The sequence below is a fragment of the Oenanthe melanoleuca genome, chromosome 12, assembly GCF_029582105.1.
Source record: "Oenanthe melanoleuca isolate GR-GAL-2019-014 chromosome 12, OMel1.0, whole genome shotgun sequence".
Lineage (NCBI taxonomy): Eukaryota > Metazoa > Chordata > Aves > Passeriformes > Muscicapidae > Oenanthe > Oenanthe melanoleuca.
This window is the reverse complement of record NC_079346.1, coordinates 1,300,712-1,324,235: the sequence shown is the minus strand read 5'-3', so window position 1 is coordinate 1,324,235 and position 23,524 is coordinate 1,300,712. Positions and strand designations below refer to the sequence as shown.

The window sequence follows — 23,524 nt, the reverse complement described above, 5'->3', positions numbered from 1 at the left end:
AAGGCATTTTATTTTCAACAAAACAGTTTAGAAATTTACCCTGTTAGGTCTTAGGGCTCACAGTTCCATCTACCATCACTTCCATGATTTTTATTCAAGTAGAATCATTCATTAGCTTCAGTTTCTAATGAGGCCAGTATTGCCTTTTCCAAGTCCTTAAAATAAGTCTACACCACATCCAAGAAATTCAAAGGAAATTGTGGTTTTCCATCAATAAAAGTCTTTGGCATAAACAAATGCTTGACACTTTATTCAAATATGTACAGGATTTCTAGTCATCATCCCCCTGGGGATCATCACCCTCAGCTGCAGAAGGCACTTTCTAAAGAGCAGCCCCAGAAGAAGCCCATTTCTGGCCATGATTTGTGGAATGTAACAAAGGGCTGTGTGAGCTGCCTGTGGGAGAGCTGTCATCTCCCAGCTCTCATTCTTGACTCCTTCATTCTCTCTCAAAGCTGCCTAGAATTTCCTAACTGCCTAGGATTTCTTTTAAAGCTGTCTTTAAGTTTATAAAGTCTTTGCTTATTGCATTTGAGTGTAGAAGCTCTACTTAAATAAAACTGATTAATAAAGATCTTGTCTAAAGAGGAGCTGTTGTAGTTGACAAGGTGGTGATCAGTCAAGGGTTGGACTCAATAATTCTGGAGGTCTTTTCCAGCCTAGCTAATTCTGGGATTAAGTAATCTTTAAAAACGTGATTGGCATGTTTCTGCTCAGTTTGGTTCCAGCTCTGCTCAGGATTTATATCCAGACGAGGTTGCTCTTGAACACAAACGTTCAAGCGCTGTTGAGTCGTGCTGGTTTTCCTTCCCTCAGCAGGAACTTGAAGCAAGGTTTTCCCACTGTGTGTCACCAGCAAGGGCCACTGCTCCCATTTCTCCTCCCTGGGGTGGGATCAGCCCCTCCTGAGCCCAGGAGCCTCCCCTGTCAGCGTGGCCCCGGGGCGGCGGCGGCGCAGCGGAAGCCCAGGTTGGACGCCGAGCTGTCGGGGGTGTTCTGGCTCCGAGCTGCACAGCGGTACCTGTAGCAGTAGGACTGCACAGCAACACAGAAAGGGACTTCTTAGCACAGCTGGGCTCCTCAGGCAACAGCTTGTTAGATTAACAGATTCATTAGTTAGATTAATACAGCAAAACGTTGCCATCGCTGTGGGACAGATCGATGAAGCGATACGGATGGAAATCGCTGTGTTAGAAATGAGGGAATCCTACACTGACAGCAGCTGACACAGAAACTAAACTGGATGGCAAAGTGGCTGATAAAGTGTCAGTAATCTCTCCTGCACTGGGAAAAAGCCAAAACAACCATTCAGCTTCCCCTCAGAGGCTGAGCTGTGTATCCATGTGCTAATGCCCCACTGCAAGGGACAAGTACCAGAAACATTCCCCTGAATGAGATGCCAGACTTTTGGGATGGGATGTAAAAAGGTGCAACTTGAGCCTCTGTCAGCTCTGAGAGGGAGAAGAGCACCAGCACACAAAGATCAGTCTGAGCAGATGTCAGGCACCTAATAAAGAGCCCTTGTACTAACAGTAGTCAGTGGTTTCTGTCTTGATACACAGCCTAGTTTTATCACCTACAAAAAAAGACTAGGGCAGACTAGAATCTTCACAAACCTTCAAAATGGGTCATGTTATTCATCACTGAAGAGCTTATTCCAGTGTTAATTTAATCAAAACTGCTAATTAACATCTGACATTGATTTCACCTAAGAAGGAAATCAGTGAAGAAAATGGGATCTCACTGTAGAAAATTTAATCTAATTATGAGAGTGATTGGCCAGTCACAGGCTTTGCAAGGGAAGAAGAGCAGGACAGCTTTAATGAAACAGGAGATGTACAATGAGGGGTTTTTTAAGCAGAGTTTAAAACACAATTGTGTGTCATGAACAGCCATCATTCTGTGGTGACATCCTGGCTGTTCTGAAGGATTTTCAGATATGTCACCAACTCAGCTGAAACACTTCATCTCCCAGCCAGCTCTGCAAACACCTGACATAACTGAACCATGGAATTTTAAAAGGATTTGGGATTAAAGGGCCCTTAAAGCTTACCCAGTCCCAACCCCCTGCCCTGGGCAGGAATACCTTTCACTAGACCAGGTTACTCAGAGCTCCATCCAGATCCTTTCTAAAACTTTAAAACCAAAGTCACATCCACACTTTCTACTCTGACAAGTATCACTCAAGCTCTATCATGAAAACAGCATTAGAAACCTACATCAATTTTAAGTTCTGCATCTAAAACCCATACTGATTAAAAAAACTTACTTGTTTTAATTCCAAACTAAGCAAAAAGAGGTCCTTAGGAACATGAGGTGTTGCTCTTCATAAATCCCATGAAACCCCTTAACAAGCATCCAGGCTGCCAGGAAATTGTCAGAGGATGATGGTCAAGTGCTTTCAGAGGGAAGAGGAAGATGAAAGCAGCACATTACCTTATGGCACATGTAGGATCCACCCTTCTTCACTCTGTCTGTGCCTGAGGCTGGCCCTGTCTGGGGAGGGGAGGACACTGGTCAGTACTCAGGGAATAACTGCTCATTACATAAATAAATAAATATTCCAGACACAAATGTCAGCTTGAAATAATTCTCTACAGGATTTGCAGGTGATAGCAACTGTGCTCCCTCCTCACTGCTGCAAATATTTAACATGATTAAATTAATATAAACACTTGCTGCCCACTGAAAATGTTTGGTAACAGGCAGGTTCCTAAAGAGGATTGTGGCAGGAAGGAAATGAGCTCCAGCTTTCCCAGTGACCAGTCTGGTCACACCTGGCATGGATCCCACTCTCCTACCCTGTCTCAAGGGGTACAGTTGTGTCCCACCCAGGTCTGCATTACTGGGGTGATGTTCTAGAAGAATCTACCCCAGAGGAGCATTTGGAACTGAACATAAATCCCAGGGGCTGTCAGAAAACCTTGAGAGTTGATGTTGGTTCTCCAGAAGCTCCTGCTTGCACCTCCTGAGTTTGACTGCTTTGTGTGAAAGTTCACCACACAAATTGCAGCATCTTCATGTTTATTGCCAAAATTTACACATGTGAAATAGAATTTGGCCTTTCACTGCATTTAATGGCACACAAACACTCAAGGAAAGCCACACCCTGAGGCAGCATCCGCTCATTCCAAGCCTGGGGGCTCCTCCACAGCACAGCCCTGCTCCCACTCAAACATCTGGAAATTGTCCTCACAACACCTGCAGTGGATGCACAGTCCCTGCTCTGAGATAAACTCTAACCAGCACAGCCATCACCCAGCCTGGGAAGCTCATTTTAGAGGAAGCCAGGAGAAAACTGACCTAAAAAAAGTTCCACAGGAACAAGACAAAGCAGAACAATGGGGCTGTGGAGCAGGATTTCCCCTAAATGCTGCAGTGCTGAGCAGCAATCTGTGCTACTAGTTCCAGAGACACTGATGAAAGAAGAGGAACATTTTTGGTTAGGATTAGAAAGCCCTAAACTATCATGTGACAACAATTTCAAAGGGCTGACCTGTACTGATCAGTGTGTGAGCCCAAGCTCATAAGTGCATCTTGTTATTAACTACTACTCCCTTCCACCAGGCAAAAATTGAGCATCAAAGGTTATTTGGTAACAAAAAAATCCCAACTTAAATTGATCCCCACAGCCTCTGCAGGAGGATCAGATCCCTGAAGCACTTCACCACCTGCAGAAATCTGCTGTAGTGTCCTCCATTAATCTATTCTATTACAAAACATCATTCTCTTACTTGAAATCACTGAAGGTAAAGAGTTTATCATAAAACAATTGGCAAAGATGTCAGGAAATCAGAACACCAATAGACATCAGCAGCAGCTGCAGTGTTAACATTTGCCTGTGCACATATCTCACTTAGAGATGAAGGAAACTGCCTTGGCTGTGCTTCCCCTCACTCTAAGCTAATCACAGCCCAGCAATTAAGGTCACATTAGATTAAAACTGGCAGATCTCTGTTCTATCAAACACCACTGGTTTATGGCCTGCCCTGGAGAAGTGCAGCAGCTGGTACTGCAGGGAAAGGACACTGGCTGCCTGCTGCAAAGGGCCAGACTTTGATCCCACATTTAAACCCCAGTTTACTGTAATTAGCAGGGTTATTCTCTACTAGAATACTACAACATCCATATTCCACTCTGATTACATAAGTGCTTGTGCATTCCATTACCATAGCTTATAGAAGTAGGATTGTTCTTTTAAAAGTTACTAAAAAAGCACAGAAGCTTTTTTGCTAATGAAAATAAAATTGTATTTCTCTCATTATATCAAACAAATGCTTTCTGATGGCGCATGGTGATTTTCAGTGCACAGCCACATGATAACTCAGTTTTCAAACAGAACTGCAGCTCACACAAAAAAATCAGAGCCAGAAGTCACAACAAAATAACCCTGAAGGGATTGTGGTTTGATTGAACTCTCACACACACTTAACTCTCTCTGCTAAAGGATCAGTTGCATTTTTAGGGAGGAAATTGTTCCCTGGCAGTGTCCAAGGCCAGGTTGGACATTGGGCTGGAGCACCTGGGACAGTGGGAGGTGTCCCTGCCATGGCAGGGGTGGGATGGGTGGGATTTAAGGTCCCTCCCAACCCCAAACCATTCTGGGATTCTGTGACTGCAGTGAGGCACCCTCATTATAATTCTTTATTTGAGACACTTTGGTGTTGATGATGCCAAAGCTGCAGCACTTCCCTGCTGGATTAAGGTGATGGGAACAACTGTCTTGTGAATTTTGCTCTGTTAAACTCCAAGAGTTTGCTGAAGTTTTAAACCCAGACACTTCAGAAAGTGTTTAAAACTAGGTGTTAACAATGAGACTTTTACAGGCTTTTCAGATGCAAACTGATTGTCAGAATTCAGTGTCTGAGGCAAAGCACTTCAAAGTGAATTCCAAAGGGTTTTTCTGATTAAATGGGTAAGGAAACTGAATCTCCTCGTGTGAAAAGGTGTCCCAAAATAGCCAGGCTGCAGTCATCTTCTGAGACACTAGAACTGATTAGCACCAGATCTATCAGAGCCCAGCTCTTCAGTCTCTGCAGAGCACAAGGCAGTATAACCTAAATATAGGATGTGTTCTCTGGGCTGAAAAGACTCTGAATTCTTCCAGAGGGTCAGAGCTCAGGCAAAGTTTTTTAACATATTTAGTTTAACACCCAAAATCTTCAAAGCAGCTTTCTAGCACTGGAGAGATCTGGGCTGTGCTGGGGATTGGTTACAAGGAATGGATGGAATTCTGACACAGATTGTTGGGGGGTTTCATAATTGATTGTCTTGCCTTCACAAATAATTACCAGGAGTAAAAATAAACCTGCAAGTGCTTTTAAGTTGTAAGCAAATAAAAACCAGTGTTTGGTGGGGTTTTGAGTGACAAACTCTGTGGCCTTACTTGTCATATTCATAAATCATGGGATTTACTCATCCTGGGTAGCTGGGAGAGGAGCAGATCTAACACTGGAACTGGAATCTGCTGAGACAGAGCATCAGTGACCCCACACAATCTCACCCTGCAGGACCTGCCACAAAGGAAAACAAAGATTCACCTCTCAGAGCCTGGTGACTTCTCTAAACCTCAGTTTTAGCACATGTTCAGTTTAAAATGAGCTACCAGAAGCCAGAAAGGTAATTCATGGGAGGGGGGGAAATAAATACAGCTTGTAGCAATATAAATGAACTAAAAACCTTCCTTTTTAACTAGAAGTCATTCCACAAATTCTTGATTTCTGTAGTATGAGGCCAGTTTGGAAGTATTAAGTGGTAACTAACCCAACAACACAAAAATTGCACCAGAGCACTGTAGTTCCAGTGGGGATGAGCTGTGCTGTGATGCTCCCAGTGCCCCAGGACAGCCCAGCCCAGGAAGTTTCCAAGCAGCAATCCTACTCACAGAGGGGATTCTGCACTCCATGTGAGCCAAGCAAACACTTACAGGGTTGTGAAGGTCCTGGGGGGAGTGGTGCACAGCCCACCAGTCAGATGTCCACTCCCAGGCATTCCCCACCATGTTGTAGAGGCCAAAGCCATTGGGGGGAAAGGCAGAGACCTGCACAGGACAGGAACACAGCTCTGTCACCACACAAAACAGGCTTTGGATCCTCACACCAGGCTGCTGAAGCTGCACTTGGAGGAGCCCCAAAAGCAGACACCAGATCAGCAGTGCAGAGCTGGAACACTCCCACATCCTGAATTTAAACCAAACAGCATCCCCTCCCTGGTTTTAGGGACTGACCCTCCTCAGAGAGGCACTGCTTGACCAGCACACACCTGGCACCGGTGTGTGACCCCACTCAGCTCCCAGATTCCCTCCCACCAAGGAAAAGCCAGGGTGGCTGCCAACTCCTGCCTGTGCAGACTCCTCTTCTGACCAAACTTTTGGACTTACTTAACTACCATTAAATAATTCATTCACATTCTTGATTGCCTTTAAAATTCCACTCTGGTTGTTATACTAGATAGGCTCAACCTCTCCCCAAAAGGGAAGTTTAATTTCTTTTCAACTATTGTGTGATCTTTTGAGTTGCCAAAACTGCAAGGCCAGAAGTGCAGGCAGAAAGTATTTTAGCTTCTGACTACACACTGACTGGGGAGGGGGAAAAGAGGTCACAGCTTGAGAGGAACTAGAAGTTAAAATGAAACTAATCTTTACTTTTCAATTAGCTTGCAAAAGAGTCCCTTGATGATGCTCAAGCCTGCAGTGAAATTTAATGTAACTTAAAATCTAAAATGAAAGAACACAGGGATGGAAAACAGCCATGGCCCATCCTCCTGAAGACAGACCTTAATTTTAGGAAGATTAAGATCATTTCCACATGCTGGACTGGCTTTGAGACACACTTACAGGTGCAGTCCCCTTGTACCCATCCTCTGCTGTGTTGTTGGTGGGGAACTCTCCCTGCCAGATGTTGGCATAGTGCTGCCCTTTGGGCTGCAATTTGTTGCCCCATGGGAAAAGCCTGGGGAAAGACAAACAGAGCAGCTGTCAAACACTTTCAACTAAAAGTCAGTGTTACACAGAATCCCAGACTGGTTTGGGTTGAGAGGGACCCTAAAACCCACCCAGTGCCACCCCTGCCATGGCAGGGACACCTCCCACTGTCCCAGGTGCTCCAGCCCCAGTGCCCAGCCTGGCCTTGGGCACTGCCAGGGATCCAGGGGCAGCCACAGCTGCTCTGGGCACCTGTGCCAGGGCTGCCCACCCTTGCAATAAATACCTTTTTCCCAATACTCAACCTAAACCTCCCCTCCTTAAGTTGAAAGCCATTCCCTGTGTCCTGTCCTTCCATCCCTCATCCCCAGTCCCTCTCCAGCTCTCCTGGAGCCCCTTTATGCCCTGCAAGGGGCTCTGGGCTCTCCCTGGAGCTTCTCCTCTCCAGGTGAGCACCCCCAGCTCTCCCAGGCTGGCTGCAGAGCAGTTCTAAGGGTAAGAAACCCCTCACAACCCCTCCTGCTGCCCCAAAGCCCAGCTGCAGCCCCTGGCAGGGCCCTTTGGGGCCAGGTACCTGTTCTCAAGGCCCCCTCGACAGCTGTACTCCCACTCAGCCTCGGTGGGCAAGCGCTTCCCTGCCCACCTGCAGAAGGCCAGGGCATCATTCCAGGACACATGAAGGACTGGATGGTCCATCCTGGAATGAACAAAATGAACAGGACAAGCTCCTCAGGGCACCAGGCAGACTCACACAGCACAGCACAACGTGACACCCACACAGAACTGAGTTACAGCTGGAGCAGGCACCAGGTGACTTTTACAGGAAAGGCAGCAAATGCTGGAAGGGAAATGCAGCCATCAGAGGGAAACAAAGAAGAGAAAATAATTAACTTGTTGGTCTCATAATGTTCCTGCATCCAGCTCTAGACTTAAAGATATTTATGGTTCAGTTAAAGGTATTTATGGTTCAGTAAAAGGTATTTATGGTTTGTGCTTTCTCATGTGCAGCACAGACCTGTCCCCACCCTGCCCTCTGTGGGAGCCTGGCTGCTTGCAGACCCAAAGGAGAGCACTGAAAACCTGCAGCATCTCCACTGCCAGACCAGCCTGGCAACAGCCATCTCAGTCAGAAGCCAGGATTCCCAACAGGAAAATGCATGTTAGAATTTAATGGTGATTGTTCTTCAACCTCCTGCAGCTCTTCTCCTGCTCTGTGTCCTGTCCTTGCTGCCAGCTGTAGAGTTTTGAAGAAGTGACATGAGGAAGAGTCTTACCAATATCAGCTTTTACAACTGAACTGCAGAAATTTAGCTGGGAAGTGATTTCCTTGGGTGCTTTAAGCAGTCCAGTTTACACAAGAGCTCCCATCTTTAATGAGGTTTGGTTTCAGGACTGGCATTAAAATCTTTGTCTCTTTCTCCAAAAAAAGACAGAAAAAATACCCAGGCATTCTTGCAGAAGGATCCTCCCCATCCAAGCCTCCAATAGACCAAGATGCCTCCAGAGCTGAGGGTCCAGGAGAGAGGAACCTGCTATAAACTTCTCTTTCCTGCCCCATTTAAGAATCCAAGGTATCCCTGTTGATCCATGGGGCAGCTCCACGTGCCAGGCTCCCAGCAGCTGTGCCAGGCCAGGTCTGCACCACCCTTGCACAAGCCCAGAATTCCATGGCAGGTTTCCAGCTCCTGTCTGCTGGCTCTGACCTCAATTCCTGGCTCCCCCTAACAATGCCTCCAGCTATCATCTCTATTTTTGCCTCAGATAATTCTCTCCTTGCCCTTGGAGAGCAGACAACTCGTTACTGAGCACTTCAGCCATCAGATGATGGTGCACTAACAAAGTCCTGTCCTTAGAGGACTCAAAAACCTACTAGATCTAGGCTAGAGAGTCTGATTTGATTTCAAAATGCTGTTAGGAACTTTCACTAGTTGATGGAGTGCCAACTTCCCTGACACCTGCCTAGAGAAGGAGCAGTTGCAATGCAAGAGGTCCCCAATGAAGACAGTAATTTAATTTTCTAAGCCTAAAATTCATCCGACTTCAGAATGGAAGCAATTGCATGAAGACAAACATCAGCAAGTTTCAGGGCTGGTGCAGGCAAAGTGTGGCACTAACTGTAAGAAAAAGCAGAATTTTCCAAAGCATTTAGAAGTTCTAGATAGTCACAACTGATTTTTCACAGAGTCAGAATACAGTAAAAAAAAAAATCACAAAACTCTTCAGTCTTCTGTTGCCAGAGAAAAAGGCTTCCAAATCCCACATGGAAGAGTTCAGTCCACCCAGACTCCTGGAGTGTGCACACAGTGAGGATTTACTGCTCCTCTCCAAACCCAGGTGTGCACTGGAGTTCCTGACCCTTGGAAGATCTGCAGTGTTTCACTGCTGGGACACAAACATGAAGAGCAAGCACTGAGGTCCTGCCAGACCTTTGTGCCCCACATCATTGACCATGGCCATGGAATGCTGCATGCAGCACATGACAAGGTGGGAAACAGTCCCAGAAGCTGCAGCAAACAGGTGAGTAAATGAACAAATTGAATAAAAGCCCTTGGCTGCAGCCCAGTCCTGCTGTGCTTTAGGATGGAAGGGCTGGTCCTGGCTCACCTGCTGGAGATGCTGGAGTCAGGGCCCTCAGGGTGCCTCCAGCTGGCTCCTTTCACAGGCAGCCACCAGGGAGCAGCTGCCACCTGAGAAAGGGAAGCAGGGAAGGACACTTGAATTCACAGCTAAAGGATTTTCTGAAAAACCACCAGATCCCTTCCAACCCAAACCAGTCTGTGCCTGTATGAATCCCACCTCAATCTGAGAATCTGCAGAGAGAAAAAATAATCATAATTGTGGCCTAAAGAGCATTTCCCCCCTAGTTATTTGCTGCCTGGACTCAGTGTTTTGAGATCACTGGAACAACCCCCTGTGATGCCCTTTAGCTGCAGGTCAAACTCACTTCTTGCAACACATTTGCTTTCCAGGTCATTAACCCACTAAGCTGATTTTAAATTATTTGCTCTCAGCTTCCAGAAGGTGGAGACAGAAGAATCACACAAGGGAAGTAAAGCATGAAGCCTTTTTTTTTTTCTTTTTTTTCCTTCCCCAGCTGGTTTTCTGGGAAACATCCCACAGCCAAAATCCTCTGTAGCAATGCAGATATTGAGTAGTTCTCTCAAAGCAGAAGTCCCAAATTTGGTGCTTCAGCACCAAGGAATTTTTCCTGGAAGACATTCTTTAAGGATTTTTTCTATAAGGCTTACTTCAGAGCAGAGGAGGTCATGCTTAATTGTTCTGTTCTGATTCATGCTCACTTAGAAATTCTTATTCTAATAATGGGGCCTTCACTGAGGCAAAAAAGGAACATTTATGCCACCCATCAACACTGGGTTTATTGCAGCAGCTGCCAAAATACTCCTATTACAGAGATAATGTCTATAAAGAACAAAAATCGAAGGAAATAAGCCTGGAATGCTTTAGGAGGCAAACAAGCCAGAGGCTGGTTAGTGCTAGGCTGACTTTGTCAAGTGCTATTCACAGAGGCAGCAAAGGTGCCAAGAGTGTTACCCTTTAACTCAGCAAACCTTCAGAGCAAAGTTCAAAACAATAACTGCAAGCTGCTGTTGAGGAGACCCAGAATCAATCTGCTCAAACAATTTGAACAGCAGCTTCCAGGGGGAAGCTGCATCCTTCACCAGAACATGGAATTACATGTGTGTGGGAAAATGTCACACTCACTTGGATATTTCAGTAGGAAAAATCAGCAGAAGTGCCCAGGCACACTGTCCTGGGTTTAGAGCATCTCATCAGCTGTGCTCTGACTCCCCTGACAGCCTTTCCCTCCTCCCCTCCCAGCACACACAGATTTTGCCTACAGCACATCTGGGTCTCTAAAAGCTCCCTGTAAATCAACAGCAATCCTGCACTGAAGCTGCAGAGCCCACAGCTTTGGGAGCCCTGGGGAAGGGCTGTGAAATGCTGCAGGACTCCTCCAGGCTGGGAAGGTGCTCACACACAGGGGTGGAACCCTCCCTTCCAAAGAACAGCTAAGTGTTAAATGTCAAAGGAACAAAGATGCTCCCAGCAGCCTGCTGATGATCCAGACATTCTGTGCTTTCAGTGGGACCCCCCAGGCAATGCCAGTTTTTACAGATCCTCTCTGACCCTCCCCAGGCAATGCCAGTTTTTACAGACCCTCTCTGACCCTCCCCAGGCAATGCCAGTTTTTACAGACCCTCTCTGACCCCCCCCAGGCAATGCCAGTTTTTACAGACCCTCTCTGATCCCCCCCCAGGCAATGCCAGTTTTACAGACCCTCTCTGACCCCCCAGGCAATGCCAGTTTTTACAGACCCTCTCTGACCCCCCAGGCACTGCCAGTTTTTACAGACCCTCTCTGACCCCCCCAGGCAATGCCAGTTTTTACAGACCCTCTCTGACCCCCCCAGGCAATGCCAGTTTTTACAGACCCTCTCTGACCCCCCAGGCAATGCCAGTTTTACAGACCCTCTCCGAGCTCCCCAGCACATCAAACAATGCCAACCCCAGTTCTGGCTCAGTGTCTAACACAGGACATTCTCACCCCAAGCAGAGCCACTGCCCTTGGCAAAAAGCATGAGAAATATCTGATCTCTCATGGGGAATTACAGCTCTGTTACTGAGCATTTGAACCCCAAAATGAGACCTTCCTGCAGATACTCTGCTCAACTCTCACAGCACTGAAGATTCAGAGTGACAGAGCTGCTAAACTGATACAACAGTCAAGAGGTTTAAAACTAGTCTGATTTAACCAATTCCTTGCCCATATTGAGGTTTGACCTTTAAACTATACTGAAAATAGGACAGAAATCCAAAATTAGCATTTTACAGCTATTTAAGGAAAATAAAAGAGCAGCAGAAGCTTTTGCTAAAGCTAAAATCTGAAAGATCACAAGAAAGATTTCGACAGTTTCTAAGCACAACATATTTTTGTAAAATAAACTGCTGGGTTTTAGATAAAAACATCTCTGCATGAGACTGCAAAGATTTACACTTTAGACGACTTTAACTTTGGAAAACATTTTTGTGATGTAAAAGAAAAAGCAGATGCTTTCAATCAGGCTGGTTTATTTTAACCCAAGAAAAATGTCTCTCCACAGGAGAGCACTGTGTGTGCACAGCTCCTGGTTGTGGCTCTGCTGAGCTGAGCACCAAATGGCTGCCAGGCTCTGCAGAGCACCCAGAGCAGTCCCACATCCAGGGAGAACAGGCAGAGCATGGAGAACCTGCAAGAATTACCTGGAGACTCATCCAAGGCAGCCCCTGAACACAGCCCCAGCTGCTCCTTCCAGAAATCTCCTACCTGAAATCTACACTTCTCTCACAGAACTTCTCACAAGTCTTTAAAGCTTTTAATTGCTCTAAATCTAATTAGCAGAAGGGCTAATTAGACAGAGATATTACAACACCACAGTTAACACAGCCAAGTCCTCCCTTGCCAATAATGGGCTTAGTTACTTTCATAACACTTCACGTTCTGCTTCCCTCCACAACATGTTCTGTGCACTGCAACAGATTCCTGCTGCCAAAACAGCAGCAGATGCTGCTGAATAGCTCTTGAATCACAGGACAAACCCCTTGCTTTGGGTTCATTGTGGCAGCATGTCACCTGTCCCTGGGTACCCTCACCTGCCCTGCAATCCTTACACCCTTGCACAGGGAAACGCTCCCAGAGCAAAGCAGAGGCACAAAGGCTTGTTTTGGTCAGATCCAGCTGGAAACAGGGATTATCCAGCTCTCCCCTCCAGGATTAAACCTTAAGGACTCACTGTTCTGCTTCTTACAGACTCAGAGCAGGGTGAAAAGAGAGCCCAGTGTGATTACACTGGGAAGAGCTGGAACAATTAATCCCGACCCACGAGCTCTGTGCTGGGCAGAGCAATTTGCAGAGCTGAACTCCCACTAACAGCCTGCAGAAAACTCCTCCTAAGGATTCCATTTGCCTTTCCAAGTAGGCTGGGACAGCCTAACTTTAATTGCTCCATTACCTCATGATGCCAAGATTTTTAAACTCCTTCACAATTACTTTGAGGAAAATTCCTTCCTAAATCTATGTAGAAAAAAAAAAAAAAAAAAAGAGAGTGGGGAACATCACCAAGTGAGTTTCATTGTCAGCATTACCCTGAGCTGCTACTGCAGTAACACCCCTAAAAACCACCCCAAAGCCACCCAGCCCATAGCCATAAGAACATTTATTAGTCTTGCACTAACATGGAACAGGCCACATTCGAGAAGAACAACCCCCACTTGAGGAGCAAATCTCAAATTCAAATCAGATTTATGTATTCGAAAAATTACCAAAAATAAACTCAACAGAGTAGTTCATCTTGGCTCAGACTCCAACATTTCCATCAAGTAGCAAGTCCCCTGAAATAACAAAGCTGTACATTTGAACCTTAAGTGAGGCCCACAAGATGATGACAAATTCATGCTGCTGTCCAGACACAGGGCACCAAATATCATTTTTCTTTGTGCCACAGCATTCTAATGCTATTTTAATGCAGCACAGCCTTACACCAGGTCAGGATAAACAGCTGGAAAAAAACAAAAGTGACTGCAGAGTCAGAACTTCAGAATTAACTGTGTGAAAAGAGATTTTGAGTGAAAAGTAGCCCAAGTCTGGAAACCACTTTAAGAATAACTTATTAAGTGGTGGGTTCTTAAAAAAACACTCCAGTTCAGAATCTGACTTAATAGGTTGCCTCTTATTTGAATCAGATGCTGTTAAGCTCTGTACATCTTTAATATGCAAAAGGATTTGCTAGCATTGGTAGGACGTGAGAAACTATTTGTTACTCAGTAAAGAACATAATTTTTGGATGAGGTTTTATTTTATCCATGTAAGGCAGATACACATAAATCTCTGACAGTTTTTCCTCCTCTAAGCCAGATCCTAAACCTTGAGCATTGATTGATGAACTACTGAAGAAAGAGGCAAATGGAAAACGGAACATTTTTAGTAGGGTGAGAAGTTTAAGAAATAAAAATAATTACTGTGCAATGGATCCACTTCATTGTCCCTGCAGAGAACAAACCTGCTGTAATTATGGATAAGGATAAATCCTGTCACACACAGAGCCAAACCCACAGTTAGCAGAAATTTGCCCAGCAGGTAACTCACACCTGCATCAGGGACTGGATCTCCAGAGGTCCTTCCCAAGCCCAGCCAGCCTGGGATTCTGTGAATACCTGATTTTGCCAGCTCCTGCAATTCCCATGCTATTTATTCTATCAATTAAAAGTCCCAGCTCCCCCAGAGCTCTAATTACAGAAGAATCTGTTCTCACTCTTAATTTTTAACATTAGTGGCCTCCCTCATGAGCTCAGAAACAAAAGCAACAAGGGGGTTTGTTTAATATTGAATATTGATATTATCTTCCTTAAAATCCAGTATTCTACAGCAGTTTGAAACTGCCCACCAAGGAAAGGCATCAGCTTTAAAATATATTTAATTTTACTTTGTAAGCCATCAGCTACAAAAAATATTTCACACTTGATTGGAAACAAGCACTTTATGAAGGGACCTTTTCTTTGCACAAGGAAAGGACATTGAACTTCAGTTCAGACAGAGTAAAACTTCATAGCCCTGTCAATCCTCCAAGAAAAATAACCACAAACATGTGATGCTAAAATCCACTGAGTTTCATTAAGTGCAAGTTTTGGAATCAGAAGCAGCTTCTTTTGAGGAACTGATACTCCTGGTGAAGGCAGACACCTCATGAAGTCTAATTTCCAGCCAACATCTAAATCTGCACTCCAACTGGGTATTTTTTCCACTAACCAAGTGCACATGAGCTGTAAGGAAATGAGATGTGCAGGGATTTATCCCCAGCCTGAGGCACAAACCAAGCCCTGCTTTACTGCTGCAGTTCTGACAAACACGGGCTGATATTCCTGGCAATTCCCAGGGAGAATTCCTGCACATCCTTCTTTATCCCAGCAGTGGGAGTAGAGCACAAAAACCCACAGATGAACACTTCAGCAGCTCCATCTTCCAGCTCCTTGCAGGGAGTAGCTGAAGCACTGGGGGCTGCAAGAACAGCTCACCCAGCCCACACTGGCACTGCTGTCCTACCTGCAACCAGGGCTCCTCTCAGCAGCAGCTGCAGATGTTCAGCTGAAATGCAGAATGTTTCAGTTTGGGGGACTTCTGAAATAGGCAAATTGCACAGCTCCAGGCCACTGCAGAGATTTCCATGCAAACAGGGATGAAAGTAGCATCCCATAGTTCTGGATTGGCCAGAACTCTGTGTTTGCTTGAGCTGCCAGTGAGGCAGTTCCATTGCATTCCAGACCCAAAATTCCATACCTTACAGACAAAGAGCACACACATTTGTATGCTCTCAGACTCTTCAGTGCAGGATTTATCTGGCCTTGAAGCAAAAACTAATTTTTCTGCCTTCCACAAGCCAAGAATAACAATGTCCCACCACTCTCCAGTGAGCAGAGACTGAGGCTGCACTCCTGTTTTCCCCTTTCCATGGTACCTGGAAGCAAGGAAAACTCCTGCAGGGACTGGCAAGAGCTCTCAAGTCCCCTCACAATAAAATGGAATACAGAATGGTTTGGGGTTGGAAGGGACCTTAAATCCCACCCAGTGCCACCCCTGCCATGGCAGGGACACCTCGCACTGTCCCAGGCTGCTCCAGCCCCAGTGTCCAACCTGGCCTTGGGCACTGCCAGGGATCCACAGCTGTGCCAGGGCTGCCATCCTGACAGGGAACAATTCCTGCCCAAAATCCCAGCTAGCCCTGGCAGTGGGAAGCCATTCCCCTTGTCCTGTCACTCCATACCCCTGTCCAAAGTTCTCCTCCATCTCTTCTGGAGCCCCTTTAGGCTCTGGAAGGGGCTCCAAGGTCTCCCCAGAGCCTTCTCCTCTCCAGGCTGCATGTGAAGAATTTAAGATGTGAAGCTCTCAAAACTTGTTAAGCCCACACAAAGCATTTCAGCTTCAAAGGACTTTCTCCCCTCACACTACAAAATCCTTTTCCATTTGAAGGAGCCCTCCCAGTTCCATCAGTAGCCCTCATCTGGCACAGCACTAATTCCCTCTTCTCTGCCACGTGACCACCACAAACTTGGAGGCCAAAACTAAAACTTGAGCTCCCAGAAATCTGCAACAATTCCATCACTGGCTGCTACACCCCTTTTTACTGCTTCCCTTCCAGAGGCTGAGGCCAGCCCACATTCCTGGCTATCTGGGAGCCCACCTCACCTCCAGGAAAGGCACACCCAGAGCTCCAACAATCACCCTACGTGCTCAGCTGGGTCACTCCTGCAGCAGCTGCCACCAGCCCAGCTCTGCCCTCAGCCAACTGAGGCTCTGAGAAATCTGCTTCAAGAACTGGAGAAGACAAAGTGGCCAAACAGAGCAAAACCCCCAGCAGACACACACAGCTCATTTCTGTTATAAACTATTGAGTTTGGTACCTCCACTTTCACCTTTCCCCAGTTATTTCAATGCATGGGAAATATTGCTTAAAAAATTTACATTCCTGTTGGTCTTCTCCTATATTCACATTTGCATTTCACATCCCTGTGCTACACCTGGAGAAAACCTTGCCAAAACACTCCTGGGCCACTGAGGCAAAGGAAAACCACAATCCTTTCTCCCATTGGTTGGTTGGAGGAATTTTCAGTGCCAGTAACACATTAATATTTATACCTTATTTCTGCTTTTAATCTCATAATTATGATTGAGGAAGGTGACTTTGAACAGCAAGTTTACTTTTAACACCCCAGAAAACCTTCATGAAGCAGCAGCCAAAAAAGACCAGTTGGGCTCCATTCCAGGCCTCTGGCATAACACTTGTCCTGTGAGCACTGCAGCCAACACTTGGAAATTTGGCTGACACCCTCAGGAAAGTGGCTCCCAACACTCTGTGTTTACAAAGTTGCCAAGACTGAGCTTACAGCAACGTTCTTGGGGTTTGTTTGTTTGTTTTCAAACAGAGAACCTGATTTAGGGATTTCTGCCTCACAGGAAAAGGAATTTCTCCAATGCTGACTGTTGGGAAAATGGGACAAGCCATTAATTTTTTTATTTGTATTTTTTATTATTTTTATGAAGGCAGAACAAATCCAGGGATGGATTTTGCATCAGTTATGCTGGTGGTGGGAACTGCAATTTAGCCTTATCTCTCACAGTGCACAGTTAGTCCTGAATTAAAAGATTACAAAGTACACTTGTAATCTTCCTTCCCTGGCAGGAGGAACCCAAATCCCACGTTCTCTGCCAGTCCCTCACAGCACACACTCACAGGGCTTCCTGAAACCTCCCATCTCCCAGGCTCCCCCTTGGAAACAAAAATCCAACTGTGCCCCATCAGAGCTGAGGGCAATTCTGACAGGAGGTGATTTGGTCCAAATTTGGAGGTGATTTGGTCCTGTGCTCAGAGCAGGAGATGATAGGACACAATCTGCTCATCTGCCAAGAGCTGCAAAGGGGACCTGACCTCTTCAGGAGGAGTAAATGAAACCTGAGGAAGGCTCAGCAACACATTCCCAACAGAAAAAGAGGAGAGGGAGGGCAGGGAAGATTTACTACAGAGCTTTCTTTCTTTTTACACCAGTATGCACTTCCACCCAACAGGAAAAGTGGATCAGCTCCAGAGCAATCAGCATTGCCCCTCCCAGGATCACTGTGGGGGATGAGGGAGCTGCAAAAGCAGCAAATGAACTCAGAATCTTCTATAGAGAAGGAGAAAACATCATAAACTCCAGCCATTCACAACATAAGGAACCTTACAGACACAGCCTGAACTTCTCAGGTAGGGGGCAAAAAGAGACAAGAAGGGGTTGATACCAATTTTTGTTAATCAGGAATAGATGTTTTTAATTGTTTGGTTTTTTTTTTAAAGAAAAAGGACAGAGAATAGACTGCAAATTATCCCCACTTCAGCCCATGATTCCAGGCCAAACACCTCTCCATAATCCCCATTTTTGCACCTGGCTTTGGGGACATCACAGAGTTCAGTTTTCCCTGCTGGGACTGCCAACAGAGCCCAGGGGTTGCTCAGGGAGTTTCCCCTGCTGTGCTACTCACTGCTTGGTGGATGTCAGCCTTCACTGCTTCACTCAGCATCCCCTCAAACACAAAGGAGTCACCAAACTTCTCTGCCTATGCAAAGAACAAAGGATTCAACCATTAGCATTCATTATTATTCATCAAAGGAATGCTATTCTTAGAACCACACTAAACCTTCCCAGCTTTGCTTTATCAAGGATAAGAAAATTCAGAGAATCATTAAGGTAGGAAAAGACCTGCAAGACCATCAAGTCCAAGCTTTGACCAAACAAATTCTAATAGTGAATTTGAGCTCTCTTGCAAGGAAGCTGTTTTGGAACAGAAAATAAGGGATTTTTCTCTGGATATTGTTTTTGTTCAGCAGCCACTGGGCAGATGGCAGCTCACTGAGCTTCTGCACATGTTTTTACTTTTATTAATTAAAAATGCAGTTCTGATTGTCCCAACTGCTTTCAAATGCTACAGTCATCAATCTAATATGAAAGGGCACATTACATTCCTCTTATTTTTCCTTCAGGAAATAAAAGATTGAGCCTTGTCACTTACTGCTCCACCATCACTAGCACCATGTTTTTAAGTGCTGCTACAACAATAAAGAGTTAAAAGTAACTCAGTCATTTTATCTAACATTATATAAATCCAAAAGAATAAAAGATGCAAATAATTTTGATCAATCACAGTACATTATGCCAAGAGAAAAAAGAGGGAGGAGGAGTAAATGGAGCACTCAGCTACACCAGCTGAGCCATGAAGTCTGAAACAGAGCCCACTGATGCAGCTCTACTGCCAGAGCTCCAGGAACATCTGGGTAACACTCTCAGGCACAGGGTGGGATTGTTGGGCTGTCTGTGCAGAGCCAGGGGTTGGACTTGATGATCTTTGTGGTCCCTTCCAAGATATTCTGTGATTTCACATTTAACCCCACCACACACTCATCCTGGCACCTGTTTGCAACAAGCAGGCTTTGTTCCACTCCAAATAGTTAAACTGCCTTTTTTTTCATAATTATTGAGCTAAGAAGCAGAAAGAAGAGACAAAAGAAGCTCTTCATCCAACCAGAAGGATCCTGTCTTCCAAATAAGAACCAGTTCATCAAGTGAATTCAGCAAAGTGCCTCCTTTGAGACCTGCTCATTACCCAGGCTTTCATTTGCCTGGAAGGGCTGTCAGGGCTTTGTCAAAGTTGCTTAGGAACAGTCACCTGTCAGGAGGGATCTGAGCCTCAGGCACAGGTGGCTCCTTTCTGGGAGGAACCTCAACATATTCTTAGTCCATTGTTCCCAGGAGCATGCACACAATTATCACTGCAGCTGCTATTGTCTCCTCCTTAGGCACAGGGCTCTCTGTCACCAGCAAGGAGCTGTGCTGCAGAGTCCTTGGCCATCTCAGTTTGTCAAACCCCTGCTCCAGCTTTCTCTAATACAAGGAAAATCTAACCTGGTTGTACTGGTACAAAACCCCAAGCAAACCCCCCCAAAAAGCCCTGTAGAGACCTGCTGGTGTCACCTGGGCTGCAGGGTAGACATGAGTTCAGGTGACAATTATGATGCAGCAACAAACACCTGACTGCCCTTCCAGCCCAGGACAGCAAGGCCAGGTAATTCCTTCTCCCCACTACTTCCATCAGAAATACTGGAGCATGCAAATCCCAAACAGGTATTGTGATGGCCTACAAAAAGAACAGCCTGGGTTTTCAGCTGGGATTTTCTGGGGCTGAGAGGAGCCTGGATGCCCCCGTGCCTTACCTCAGTGATGTAACCCGTGGAATTCACGAATCTCTCAAAGTCCTGGTTGCTGACCTCGTACTGGTCCATGTAGAAGGTGTCAATGTGCACTCTCCGGGCAGGGCCCTCTCCATCCTGCTGGATTTTGGGCTCCTGGGTGCCCATGGTGAACACCCCTCCTGGAATCTCCACCATCTGCACAGCAAACACCACCCAAAAGGTTGGGAAAGTGAAGGACTGAGAAGCCCCACGCTGGTTTTACTCCTCTACACCTCATCTTTGCAGGTGGTTTTGAAACAGCATGTTGACCAGCACATTTGGGGAAACAGCAAACAGAACAGAAATTGGGAACAAAGCCCAGTTTGCAGCTTCTTTACATGAAGTCTGGGTCGTGCTTGTGCTGCATAAAGAGAAGCATGTTGTTTCCTGTGTTACACCCTGCTGTTATTTCTGCAGTTACACCACTGCCAGGGTAGCAGAGGAGCAGTAAATAAATTTACAGCAGCTCCCCTGCACCTCTCCTGGTTCTTCAGGGCAGCTGGAGTGAGTATTTGGCATCACCTTACTCATCCCATTTCAGTTTCTTCTCCAGTGCAGATCTCTCCTGCTTGGGTCTCTGCCAGCAACACCTACCTGAAATTCACACAACTTGAACTGGCCCATAAAAAATGCTACAAATATCTTTTCCTTCAGATTACATCTCAAGCTGGCTCTTAACTTTCTCCACTGAGAAGAATCCGAGCTCTTACAGATAGTCTGAACCTGACTCCATAAAAGGGCTGCAGGATAAACTTGCTTACATTTTTTAGGACTTAGGAAATGACAACGTGGTGCAAAGTTGCACCACTTCCTCCCTTCCAACCTCTCTTCAACTCTTGGTAGCTGAAACAACTCCCTGAAGAGGTTTCCAAGCCAGACTCAGAACTCACTGGGCTAAAATCATGTGCAAAGTTAACTCTTGGTGGCTCCCCAGCTCTAAAAACATAATAGAAATAAATAAATAATCTTGTTTGTGGGTGATGCAGAGGCCAATTCTTCTCTCACTTCTCTGCTCGTAAAGATGTTTTCTGGCTGAGCATCACCAAGTTATGTTGTGAGCAAAACTTAAACCAGCAGTAATTAGCTTTCATTACCTACTGTGGAACTGCCAGCTGCATAACCAGACAAAGGATTTTTTCATGCTCCAGACCCGCAGTGAATACTCAGGTTTGTCACACAAACACCCATCAGTGACATTATTTAATTCACACTCTCTACACATTCTCCAGCCGGTGCAGGCAACCTGCAGTAGGAGTCACCCCTCTGCTGTTCCCCTTTCCCTCAGGTCCCGCACTCCTGCTGGACACGGGTCTCTCAGCGTTACAGCAGAGCCGGAGGGACCGCTCACGTTTTCTGCTCTGTCCGCCAGGCAGAAGCAGCACCCGCGCCCAAGCCCAGCTTCTCAGGGGTTCGGCCCACCCGCCTGTAATCTAATTAAAGTTTTAACTGAGTTTCCCCGCCTCTCGTTATCCCAGAGGAGGCCGTGGTCCGCCGGGGGCGCCTCACGGCCCGGCCCGGCCCCTCAGCGGGCGGAATCCCGGCCCCGCCGCTCACCGGCCCGCGCCCGCCGCTCCGCCCGCTGCCCGCCGCCGCCGCCGAGTAGCGCCGCGCCGCCGCCTCCCGCCCGTCCCCGGCGGCCCGGCCGGCGCTGCAGCCGCAGTTCCCGCTGCCCGGTGTCCCGGCGGCCGCCGCCATCCCCATCCCCGTTCCCATTGCCAGCAGCAGCGGGAAGAGGCAGCGGCACAGCCGGGTGGGCGCGGCCATGTTGGCGGCGGGGCCACGTGCCGCGCGCGGTCACGTGACAGGGCGCGTCTTAAAGGGGCCGCGCCGCGCCCTGAGGGGACCGTGAGGGGCGGGACCGGGGCTGTCCCTGTGTCCCCTCCCTGTCCCCTCGTGTCCCCTCCCGTTCACACCGGTACCTGCAGAGCCTGTGCGGATGATGAGGACAGACCCTTCAGGTCTCTTTACTCCAGAGGAGACCTCAGCGATCCACATAAATATCTCAAATACCTTCATAAATATCTCAAATACCCACGGGAGTCTCACCAGTCCATATAAACATCTCAAATATCCATGCAATATCTCATAAGGGGTGCCAAGAACGTGGTTCCAGACCCTTTCCAGGAAAGGTGCTCTGGTATTCCCCTCTCCCTCAGGGAACTCGCAGTTCCTGTGTTTTCTTTCATTTTTTCCCGCAGTTCACCGTAGTTGTTGAACATTCTGTAAAATCTTTACTTTTGTGTGGGAGCTTCTGTTCAGAAATGTCAACAGAATGGATCTTCTGCATCATCCCTTACACCAAAATAAATCTTTACTCATCCGGCAGGGTATTAATTCTAAATACTCCATATAATTTTTGCTTATACTTGCAGCAAAGAGAGGCATGGCCAGAGTGAAGGAGGGATTTTATTGTTTGAGGGCTGAAAGGAACAGCACTCGAATGTGTTTGCTCTGTGAAGTTTTACTGTGTGTAAAATGGAAGTGCTGGGAGGCCTCGCAGGGATGAATTCCAATTATCCATCATTAATCCCTTTTGCCCTGTGACGTGTTCCAGAAAAGCATCAGAGTGCAGGAAAACAAATGAATGCAAACTTAATTCTACAACCATCCCTGGCTGCTTTGGGGTCAGAAAATGGAAATATTCCTTCAGCGTTGACACGGTGATCTTTTCCCTTTGCTAAGGAATGAATGTCCGTGAAAATGAGAGTTAAATCCAGCTTATTTTCTCCTGCTATATTTTTCCCAACACAATTCACTGAAGCGAGAGCAAAATGTAGGCATCCAGATTCTGCAGACTTCTAGAACTGAAAACAGCCTGCCAAGGACAACCTCCCCTCCTGAAAGCCATGGGATTCTGCCTGTGTGCTGATGGAATTCAGGAAAATCAGCTGATTTCCAACGAGCTGGGACAGCTCTCTAGTGTATCCTGCCCACTCGTTCTCATGGCTCCTTTTCCTGGAATTCTTGTGTGCATCACTCGTGTAGTTCCATCAGGAGGGTTCATATTCCTTCCTCTCCCCAGAGAACAGAAAAAGTAATTACAGTTTGCTTCTGAACAACATCCAACTTCCAGTCTGAGATCTTGAGGACTTTGGAGAACTTCTGCTGGTGTGGATCATTTTGTGCTCAGCCATGCAGGTTTTGGTTTCTCCTCACACTGAGTCCCCACGCTCCTGATCTGTTATTAAAATGTGATGGGAATGAGAGATCTTCCAGCACTTCACTGAGAGCCCGAGGTGTTCTGCATTTGTCTTTTGATCCCTAAGGACAGGAAACTTCTGGGATCATCTTCCCCATTGTGAAGACCAGCCATGAGCAAGAGGAGACAGATTGATCCTCAGAGTCCTGGAATATCTTCTGTTCTCATTTTTCTTCCAGGGCTGTTGAGCTGCAGCTAAGCCAAGAGCAGAGACAAAACCTGTGCAAAGCAACCCCACAGGCTGGAGGTGCAATGTTTCCAAAACAGCCCAGGGAAGCCAATGGTTAGTTGCAAATTTGTCAGCATAAAACAGGACAATAGAAATAAAAAGATTTCAAACTTCATTTTAACATCTTTCATCAATGCTGAATTTCCATAAATGCTAAAAATACAGTATGAGTGGAGCAGAATAAGGTTAAAAAGGAGAAAAAGAGCAAAGTACTCCAATAGCAAAAAATAAAAATCCCTCACAAGTTGTTTTCCTGTGACTGAAACCAAATGTGAAATCGGGCCAAACATTCATAGTACAGCTCCCAGGCTGGAGTGATACCTACCAAGTAGTGTTTTTTCACTATTTCCTCTCTGAATTCTT

At 46.3% G+C, this 23,524-nt stretch overlaps 1 protein-coding gene across 2 annotated transcripts; it reads right to left on the bottom strand.

Moving 5' to 3' along the window:
- Positions 1–229: 229 nt before the first annotated feature.
- On the bottom strand, positions 230–21,525 carry SUMF1 (sulfatase modifying factor 1). Of its 2 annotated transcripts, XR_008841485.1 has the most exons (10): positions 21,288–21,525; positions 19,716–19,889; positions 17,990–18,064; positions 9,527–9,609; positions 7,497–7,619; positions 6,836–6,950; positions 5,927–6,040; positions 5,387–5,513; positions 2,437–2,496; positions 1,007–1,035 (listed from the first exon to the last, which is right to left on the bottom strand). XR_008841485.1 is itself a non-coding variant. In XM_056501622.1 (9 exons), exons 1-9 carry the CDS (start codon positions 21,495–21,497, stop codon positions 928–930), a joined length of 1,062 nt encoding a protein of 353 aa, XP_056357597.1. In that variant the 5' UTR covers positions 21,498–21,525; the 3' UTR covers positions 230–927. The 2 variants fall into 2 exon arrangements, 1 of the variants encoding a protein (XP_056357597.1); XM_056501622.1 differs by lacking the exon at positions 5,387–5,513 and having other exon boundaries at positions 230–1,035.
- Positions 21,526–23,524: the final 1,999 nt, after the last annotated feature.